This window comes from Lactuca virosa, chromosome 3 (assembly GCF_052849685.1).
Source record: "Lactuca virosa cultivar CGN04683 chromosome 3, Lactuca_virosa_CGN04683_v6, whole genome shotgun sequence".
In the NCBI taxonomy this organism is placed as follows: Eukaryota; Viridiplantae; Streptophyta; class Magnoliopsida; order Asterales; family Asteraceae; genus Lactuca; species Lactuca virosa.
The window spans coordinates 102,160,502-102,171,105 of NC_136428.1; the positions used below are offsets into that span (position 1 = coordinate 102,160,502).

General features: G+C 36.6%; 1 protein-coding gene and 1 long non-coding RNA gene across 2 annotated transcripts; one reads left to right on the forward strand and one right to left on the reverse strand.

The window, feature by feature from the left end:
* The first annotated feature begins 1,997 nt into the window (after positions 1-1,997).
* LOC145166310 (F-box/kelch-repeat protein At3g23880-like) lies at positions 1,998-4,335 on the forward strand. Its single transcript, XM_079085257.1, has 2 exons — positions 1,998-2,376; positions 3,134-4,335. The coding sequence occupies exon 2, from the start codon at positions 3,171-3,173 to the stop codon at positions 4,293-4,295; it is 1,125 nt and encodes a 374-aa protein (XP_078941383.1). The 5' UTR covers positions 1,998-2,376; positions 3,134-3,170; the 3' UTR covers positions 4,296-4,335.
* An 857-nt stretch (positions 4,336-5,192) lies between these two features.
* LOC145166311 (uncharacterized) lies at positions 5,193-10,369 on the reverse strand. The gene is made up of 3 exons (XR_013740483.1): positions 10,164-10,369; positions 9,872-9,933; positions 5,193-5,512 (listed from the first exon to the last, which is right to left on the reverse strand). It is a non-coding gene; the product is annotated as an uncharacterized LOC145166311 (long non-coding RNA).
* Between the last annotated feature and the right edge of the window lie 235 nt (positions 10,370-10,604).

A 10,604-nucleotide genomic window follows, 5' to 3' on the forward strand; every position in this document is an offset into this window, starting at 1 on the left:
CATTTCTTCTACTCTTCACTCAAACATAGAGAGGCGGAGGTAGATGACGGTAAGTGAAGAGGCAAATGAGGAGGTTTCCGACAATGGGAGGCGGAGGTAGACGACAACAAGTAGATCTGGAGAGAGTGAAGAAGCATCGATCTGGTAGTTCTGACGGGTTACGGTAGTTTCCGACGACGTTACGGTGCTTTCCGGCGGAGTAACAATGGTTTATGGCGGAGTAACGGTGGTTTATGGCGATGTCATGGTGGTTCCGGCAGTGGTCCGGTGGTCATCATAGTGGTCCAGATCTGACTTAAGATGAGAGAGTGTGAGTACGAGTGTGTGACAGGTTTTACAATAATAAAAACTAGAATATAATCATTTTTTATTAAATATGAAATAAAGCCTTTTAAATTTCTAATACTTAGGTGTTGTTTGTTTTTTCTAAAAAACCACTTCAGACCACTTATTGTTGTGGCGCGCAGCACACACGCAGCACTTGGCCCTTCACAGCTGTTTGTTTTTCAGAAGACTTCTGACTTAAAAACTGGTGCGCGTGTGCTGCGTGGCGCAACACTAAACAAACCGCTTCAAACCTCTTCATGCCTTACTTTAACTTACTGCAGCAGTCTGCAGACGTTAAAAAACAAACATATTTTTTATTAAATGCTGCAACCGATTGTTCCACCTCTTCTGCTACAGATGATTGCAGAGGTGGTCCGCAGACTTCAGGCATTTTCGCTTCGAAAAGACAAACAACACCTTAATGGTCCAAAATTGTTCTCAATTGTTCTCGAATTAAAAATTGTTCTCGATTGAATATATATATATATATATATATATATATATATATATATATATATATATATATATATATATAATTCGAAGCATCAGATAGTTTAATTAATTTAATCAATTAATTGGTACTGAAATGTGAAGAATCGGAAATCAAAGCAACAAAATGGAAATCGAAGCAACACGATTTTCTAAAGTCTCGAGATTTCCCGCCATGCTAAAATCGACGACGTGAACGCGTGAATTGGAGGCCCAATCCGCAATTGGGCTATCTATTGAACGATCCAAACGCGATTTCATCATCGATCCAGAATAAATTGCGGAACGATGGCTTCACGTACCAAGATGCGATCCCGACCACGATTGGATCGCAATCGTACCGCGTTTAGGAACGCAACGATTTGATCGCAAATAATCTTGTGACTATGGTCTGGATTATCTTTGCTTTTGTTTTGCTTGAAGTTTCAGTACAGCCATCAAAAACACACAAATATGATGACCTGCCCTTTGCTTTCAGTGTCATAAGGTTTGACATCTGATATCAATTTTAGGCCCTTGCTTTTCATCTATATGCTAATATCATCACAGCCATCAAAAGCACACAAAAATGATGACCTTACAAGAATATAACCAAAAAGAATCCAAAGATACAAAGAAAAACAGCAGCAAGGACCATGGCTGCAAAATCACCGTAGAGACAGAACAATTGTCAACTGTAAAAGTACTTGGGATATTATACTAAGGGTGTGAGCAGGGGCAATATAGATTCATTTTAATCAAAAATTCCATTTAAACATTCCATCAAACACTTCATGCAATGGTCTGAAAACAAAACAAAAGAAAATCAATTAATCCTTTTGAGCTCAAAATAATGAATTCCAGTGAAGTGGTACGTCAATCGTCTAAAAATGTCCTATGCCCAACACATGAACTAAGAAATCGACACGTTTATACAGAAAAATGCAACGAAAAGTAGAAAAATTAAGAAAGTTATACCTCCGAGAAAACATAGACAAAATTCATAAAACTAAAGAGCATTGACGTATCGGGGTCATGGAAACATGGAAACAGAATATTTGTCTACTGATTTCAGAAAAAAAAAAATCGGCTTACCTGCGCTGCTGTGGAGGTTGCCGCCGGTAGAGGATGATGAGGCGTCGCCGGTGGTGTGCTCTATGGAAGGAAGCGCCGATGCAAGGAACGAGAAGCGCAATCTGTGGATTATGCGTATTTTTTCTTTTAGGGCCAAGGGCAAGATAGGCAACTGCTTTTTTCTTTTGGGTCAGCTGCTAAAAATTTGACGGACCGAGTAAGGGTCTTGGTCAACAAACAGCCCCTAAGCCCCATAAAGCCTTGCACCGACCGGCCGATAACTTTTTCGTCATCGCAGAATTGTAGCCACTATCTCCCGGAGTATTTGTAAGCCACGGCATCTTATCACTTCTTCCCAAATTAGATTAGCTAAGTGGATCTGTTCTGCCCAATAAGCATCTGGATAGTCTATACCATCTATTCCTTCCGCAATAGTCGCTCTGTCCCTCACTCATCCGATTTTTCTTAATACAAGATCGCAGTCCAATTCCCGTTCCTCTTTCTCCGGTGAGTGATTCATCTACCCTTTTAAAGTTAGATTTTCTTGCCTTGTTATATATGTTTGTTATGATCATTTTTTTAGGTTTCAAAGATTCAATTTGTTATATGTCCGTAGCATGTGAAAACTGAAAATAGAACGCTATTAGGATCTTTAGAGAAAAAAATGTTAACTTTATTTGACATTCAGCTTTGAATGAATGGTTAAGTTGTGTTTTTGTATGTGTTAATGTCAGCCGTAGGTAACTGGAATATGCATCAAAACAACAGCAAAATAATCAACGAAAGACAGCTTTTAGAAATAGATAAACTTTTACAAAACGGAAAGAATTGTTTTAAATAAGTATTTTTTAATAGTATGATTGGAAATATACATGATGATCCAAGTCCATATTTCCTCTGTATAGGTATAGGATATCTAAACATATCAATTAACTAAAGTCAGAGTATTTTTACAAAAAACCACGTAGAAAAAGTAAGATTTGTATTTATCTTTGAACAAAATTAGATAACTAATATAAATAAATAATGCAACAAGTTCTCATCAATACATTTTGAAGTTTTACGCTTATCTACTGAATAATACTATTGCATTAGTAATCGATATGAAATATTTGTGTAAGCAAAATTGTAATTTGGATCTGTTTAAACAAAGATTCTTTCGGAAATCTTGAAAAGCAACAAATTAAGATGATTTGATATCTTATTACTACTACTACTACTACTAATGGTTTTGATTGTAATTATATCTTGTTGGAAAACGCAGAGTTACACAATGTCAGATTATATAATGTGAAGAGTTGATGGTTGAAATCTTGACAAGACTACCTCCAAAATCCCTCCTCCGAATTAGATCATTCTCCAAATCATTACGTTCCTGTATCGATAGCCCCGATTTCATCCGCAAACACACTTCTCGATCCCCACAAAGACTCTTCATGACACACATAGTTCAATATAAACATGTAGAAGAATATGGAGATGGCGTCTTTTTTACGTTTCATGCAGAAGACCAATTGCCATTGCCATTGCCATTGTGTGGAGGAGGATATGTTGGTATAACACCAGTCCAGTTTCCACACAGAAAGGCCACTCCTCTTGGTTCATGTAATGGGCTTCTTCTTCTGTTTGGTTGTCTAAATGGTGTAATTAGTCTATGGAACCCTTCAATTAAGCGCCAACTAACACTGCCTGATTGTCCTCGGAGATGCATTTATGGGCTAGGGTTGGGACTTGGTTTCGACCCAATCACTGATGATAACAAGGTTGTGAGTATACCCAGATATGGAAATAAAGGAATTGTAGAAAGTGCATTTGTTTACTCCATGAAGACACGCGATTGGCGTCCAATTGCTTCCTCTATGCCTTTGTATTCTAAAGTGTTATCAAGTGTGTGTTATCTCAATGGGGTATTGCATTGGGTGGTAGGACATTGTTTTCCTGATTCAGAAGACGTACAATTTCATTGTATAATGACATTTGATTTGAGCACTCATGAATTTGGCATCATTGATTTGCCAAAACCTAGTTGGTTAACCCAACAGCTAGGAATCATTCAAGGTTCTCTAGTTGTGCTTTCTGGAAACGGATCTGATGTTGATACTTGGATTTGGGTGAGGAATAGGAGAGATGCAGATGCAGATGCTTCTTGGTCTCTGGTTTTTAAATCGGAAACAATCAAAGCTGAAGCAGGGGTAAGGAAAGCTTTGGAAGTGACCAACAATGGTGATTTGTTGCTTGACACTTTCTGGGAAGGGATCCAAGTTTACACTCCTAAGACAGGGGAACTATCAAGACTAATGGACTTCAATGATACTTCTTCCTTAGTTGACATGAATATGTATGTTGAAACCCTTGAGTTGCTTCACATGGGGACTGCTTGTGAGGACGTAAACCCTCTTTTCTTGCAGGCTACTTCTTTCAAATGAATGTCAAATTATTTGTTTTCCTTGTATGTATATGAGAAGTTGAGTGACTCACTAAGGTTTAACTTATTAATCATAATCATAGTTTTTGGAATGATCCTTATTAACGGACACATTATTGCATCTTATATATTACTACTGTCTTGGAGTAATCTCAAATATTGCTTTTCATCATCAACATGTCAATCATCTTCCACATCAATGTGATCATGACCCGTTTCCTTTCGATACTCAATCTTTTAATTAACCCTTAAAGAAATATTGTTCTGAAAGTTTTATAAATAAAACTGGGAAATATTGTATTTAAGTCAAAATGGTTGGGTCAAAAAAATTAAATGCGAGAAATACAAACCTACTTTGTATATTACTCACATTTAACTCAAGAAACAGCAACATATTTTGCACTTCTGTTTATTTCTAGCATTTTACTCAAGAGATAGGAGCATACCTTGATTTCAAATCCTTTCTTTGCACATAATAGCAACATACCTCAATGTACTACTACTTTCATGTGTAACACACATGTTTCTTATAGTAGATAATATTATGAGGGGTGTAACTTAAATGAAGTATGTTACCTTTCTGTGTAATTATAAGAGATACAGGAGAACGTGATCTTGTAGGTTTTAATGTTTCCTTCCATTCCAAAAAGTTAAGTTATATTCATTTTACAACCAAATTAACATTATAGTTAAAAGCTACATGATATCAGTGTCATTTATTAGCTCAATATGCTTGAACCACTTTATGTATTTCTTTTCATGTTGTGATATTTTTTTTAAACTTTATAAAAATATAAGAACAAAATATCTCATAATAACATCTTAATACAATAACTAACAAATATCAACAACATTTTTCAACAAAATATGTAATGTTATCACTTTAATGGTTAACTAATTATTTAAAAGAAAATATTTTATATTTCGATATTAAAACAGTTACATCCGTTTGTACTGATGCCACAACACACCCACAGTGCCACACATACACTGATACACACATTAGAGACATACACATCAGAGTTCTAGTTGATGTTTTCATCGCCTTTTAGCCTCCTTTCGGAGCTACATTTTTATCTGTAATACTTGTCTTTTTTTTTTTTTTTTCCATTTGGATATGTTAAGCACAACTTTTCTACACTTGGTTGTTCTTAAATGATGTTGTGGTTCCACGTTTCCTCAAGCCAGGTGATATCATAAGGCCATATAAGTTTTATCCTATATCATAATCATTAAATTTTAAAATGGGAATACCAAAAAAAATAAACAAAGCAATTTTTCTAAAAAAAACCCAAAAATCAAGATAGTCGAAGAGTGAAGGAAACATAATTGAAATTTCTTCGACTCGCTAGGGAGTGAATTTGGCAGATAATCTGCAAGTGTACATCTTTGACAAAAGAGTCATTTGTTTTTTTTCTTCAAATTAACAAACCTTTCAATTGCACATCTATAGGATTTATCTAAATATAGTAGAATCAAACGTGTGTGCTTTTTCATCTGAATCATGAAGATAAGTTCGAAATATCAGTTTACTAATGTATTACTCTCTCTTCCTATTAAAAGAGGTATCGCGATGCAATCTTTTATCCGGCTTTTAAGTTGTAATTATACAAATATCAAAGAATGAACTGAGTGATGGAACTTGCCCCCATTGTTCTAATATTCGATGTGGTCTGCTAATTATACATTTGCTGCCCATCCATCCTATGGTAGTCAGAATGCCGCCAGCGATCCTGCTTCATCTCCAAGCTCAGTCTGCTCCAATGTTGTTTTCTCAATTGAGTCTGATGCCATTACGACCTTTCTTATGGTTTCTTTAGGGTTTGGTTTCTGGTTACTATGATCTGATTAGTGTTTGGTGGTATGTGTGGTGCAATGGTAGAGAAAGCGACAGAGAACTGTAGATTTAGGGTACTTTAGGGCGACATGCGTTGGTGCGGTTGTGTGTTTGTGGTGGCGACGTTAGCCGACGATGATGATGCCGAAAATGGTGGTAGGAGTTAAGTTTCTATATAATGCGATGAGCTGGGAAATTGAATTACATTACAGGAGAATGGAGGTAGTTTACATTACATGAGATGGAATCATGTAAGAAGCCCTTTAAAAACGAAGGTTTCTTCAAGCACAGTGTTGTTACACTTTTTTTTAACGGGTAATATAAATATATAATATACTCTTAAACTAACAACTAATTTCACTTATGTCCACGACATGATTTGAACCATCGACCTCAAATAGGGAAGACGCCACCTGATACTGCTGGGCTAGAAGGCCTTTGGTCTGTTCTTATCTACAGGATAATAACATTTTATAAATGTTATAGAGTTATAGGCGTTAAGTTTTTGACTAATAGTTGTTCTCATCCCCTATCCGTAGAAAGGTGAAAGTTTGGGAAGACTCAAGTTTATAAAAGAAGTCCAAAGCTTTTGTTTCAAAACACTCCAATCAATACACTTCAAGTGTTCAATTCTTTTTTTTTCTATTGTATTTAGAACGTAGAAAGTGTTAGTCAAATCTTTGGAGATATGAGTGTAGTTTTGGGAGAGGCTTAAGAGATTAGTCTATGTGATTGTAACAGTTTATCATATAGTTGATCATTTTCGTTAAAGGCATGTGTTTTTTCTCCGGTGTTGGAGTTTTCCACGTATATTCTTATGGCCAGTTATTTTATCTATTATTGTTATTTGGAGGGTTGTTAGGGATCTTTGAGGCCATCTTCTCAACAACAGGGGGCAATTCGGTTTCCAATATATTTTATTTCCCTATTTTTAGCATCGTTCAACCTTCTTTTTGATTTTAGACTTCCAATTATTTCCTCATTCGTTCATAACATTGCTGAACATGTACATGACGAATTTTGGGCTTAGGAAATGTAAAATATTTTCTATCTAGCTGTTACCACATAAGACCGAAACTTTGAGGGCCCTTTGGAAGGATGGGCCCCGGGTGGTCGCTCATATTGCCCGATGTTTGGAACGACTTGTATGACCTTTTTTTCCGACGTGCTACCCCTTAGATTTTGTCCCGCGTCTGCCATTTTCTACTCAAACATTTGTAGAATTCATAATGAAATTCTCGTCCGGAACTAAACAAGAATCCGAAAAACTTTTAGTCCCATCTTCGGTAAAGTTCCTTACATATATAACAAAATTACGTAAATAGAAAACAAAACCTAGAGGAACATTGGAAGAAATATTGTTGGCATAGTCAAAAAGAGAAATCCTAAGTTCTCTATCTTTCATGAATAAACGGTTGGAACAATCCACAGAGCTTATGTCTGATAGTTGAACTTCATATAGAGAAGTATTAAAATAACCAGACAAGCCACAAATAATATCTTCAACAAGCGTATTACTAGGTTCCATCACTGATAGAGTGGGACCAGAATTGTACGGAAAATATTGATTATAAAGCAGAGTTGCATCAGAAGAAGCTTGATGTTTCATGTCCTCAAAGTTGGAAGAAACATTCAAAATTTTGGAAGAATCAATGGATTTCCCTTAAATACTAGAAAGGAAGAATGGAGGTTTGTCCAACGAAGGAGCAAAGGAAAGAAACTTTCAACTTTTCCAAACATTGATCTCTTAATGATTATCAGTGTAGCATCCGAATCCTTGAGGTACTTCCTTTTTAAAGTTTTGCATTTTGGAGGAGGCTCACGTCGTGAGCCATAGTGGTCATGACGTGAGAATGACCATTGATCGTTTGACCCGCGTTCATGACCCTCACGACGTGAGGAATAAGACCTCACGACGTGATCCAGGTCTGATGACCCAAAAACCTAATTTTCGAATATATAATGGAATGAGAGGGCTAGGATCGCCCATCCTCAGCCTCTCTCACTCTCTAGCCCCTTAAAAATCCTAATTTCGACATCCTTAAGTCCTTGAGCCATTGTTGGTGATTTTGAAGAGCTTACATGGAGTTTTTGGTCACTTGAAGTGGAAGAAGGCTCTTATGGTGTTTCATCTTGGCAAGCTAGACTCTACCTTTTGGATTTGCTAAGCTTGTAAGCATTTGTAAGTCATAAAGATCCTATCTTTTTGCCTTAAGCATGCTAGATCTAAGCTTTGGAACCTTTCTTTGCATGGTTGGGTGTTTTAATATGCATGAGGTCCATAAAGTTGGCAACTTTATGGATCATTAGGACATCTTCTGTATGAGAGTCCTTGGATCTGAGTTTTGGTGTAGGTTTTGGACTCCAAGCTTAAGTCTTGATCTTAATACCCTTCTTTTGACCTAGATAGTGTTTAAATCATGTATTGGACATGCATGACTGAAAAGCTACGATTTTTATGGTGCTTAGGGTCCAAGAAGGTATTCTGGAAAGTCCCAAAGTATGCCTTAATGGATTAAGAGCTTAATGATCAAAGTTGGTATGAACAGATCTCACGTCGTGAGAAATGGAACCTCACGACGTAAGCTAGGCGACTGTCCCGATCTGAGAATCATGTTGGCGACTGAAGCTGAGTCGACTCACTGAGTGAGTCCGGTTCAAGTCTGTTCTCATGACATAAGCCTTAGTGTCCACGGCGTGAGAGCGAGCTAAGGAAGAAAGTTGACCTTTGACCTTAGGCGTTGACTTTTGACCTGAGTTGACTTTTGGTCAGCTCTTGGTGCTAAAGGGCACATCTAAGGTTTGTCTTGTGCGATTATTTAGGTGTGGAGTAACACCGGTGTAGCTGTTAAAGGGAACATCAGTAGTTAACTTCCGATCGAGATGTGAGTTACCTTCAATGTATCCGTGGTTCGAAGGCACCAAGGTCGACCCATTAATTAATGTTTATTGTAAGATGATTGTTTTTGTGATAATTGTCTGTTATGCCAGTATTTACTGATGTTCTGTGATTATTTTATGATATTATGTGGTAGTGGTAGGGGTGAAATAGACCCGGTATCTGGTTGAAATAGACCGAAGGGGATTGCAAGCACCTAGATATGCTTGATAGTATGCGGTTGAAATAGACCGAAGGGGAGTGCAAGCACCTAGATATGCTTCATAGTATCTAGTTGAAATAGACCGAAGGGGTAGGCGGGCACCCAGATATGCCTAGCAGTTTGTTTGTTTAGTATGTGGTATGTTGGGGGAACTCATTAAGCTTTGTGCTTACAGTTTTCAGTTTCTGTTTCAGGTACTTCCAGATCGAAGGGGAAGGGCCCGGCCTGATCACGCCGCATCACTCTATGTTTTCCGCACTTAGTGATTTTGGGATTTGTACTCTGATGATATGTTATAATATAACTCTTTTGAATATTTGGTATCAGTTTCTTATGAATTGAATGATTCTAAAAACAAAATTCTATCTATATTTTTGGGATGTTACAATCAGGTTCAATAGGAGAATCATCGATACTCTTGGAAGAAGGAGAAAAGTTTGAAGCACGCTTCAGATGGTGGGAACATATATGAAGAACTTTATCGATTGTTGCATTATCAAAAGAAGGAATCATACTTTTAAAATATCCTTCACCTTTTGATCTGGATATAAGCAATGAGCTTAAATTTAAATCACTCTTATGTGATAAATTTTACTTATATAAATTGAAAATAAGAACTATAACAAACAACATGATTACCTTAAGATCAATGCCAACTACAACACCATCGTTTTTAATGGACCAAGGTTTTGAGAAGCTACCTGATTTTGAATGATTGAAAGTAAGAACTAAGAAAGGATTGTTTACAAATTACAAAACTACAACAAGGAGTTGATAAAATTTGCGTAAATCATCATGGCACACAAGTGATTGATCAGTTACAACTAGATTGGAGATTCGCTTTACATGTGTGATGAAAGGTCATCGCTTATCTACTATACAAAGATCGAGTAAAATAATGTGATTGATGCGAGTTAGAGAGATATATTACCAAGGAGGAAAGTGTAGTCGAAGTCGGAGGAAGGTGTAGCCGGAGTCGAAGGAAGATAGAGTCGGAGGAAACTTGCTGCGGTTGTAGGAAGGGGTCAGAGAAAGTTGCAACCTTTGTGAATCTCCGAACGTATAAGGAGAACGAGCAAGAATCGGTTGTAGGCATTGAAAAGAGAAGAAAAAATGAGCCCGCTTTAGTCGATTAGGTTAAAAAAATCAATTTTGACTTTTTTTGTTAGACTTTTGTTCACCATCTTTGTATAATGGAAAATGTTCAAGAGATGGAATTTGACCATTTTTATTTTTATAGTTTACTATTATTATTATAATAATTATATTATAAAATATTTTTAATAGAATAGAACTTTTAGTGGCATATTAAAACATTAAAACATTATGCCACTAATAATTATGGATATTAGTGGCATAAAATATTAAATGC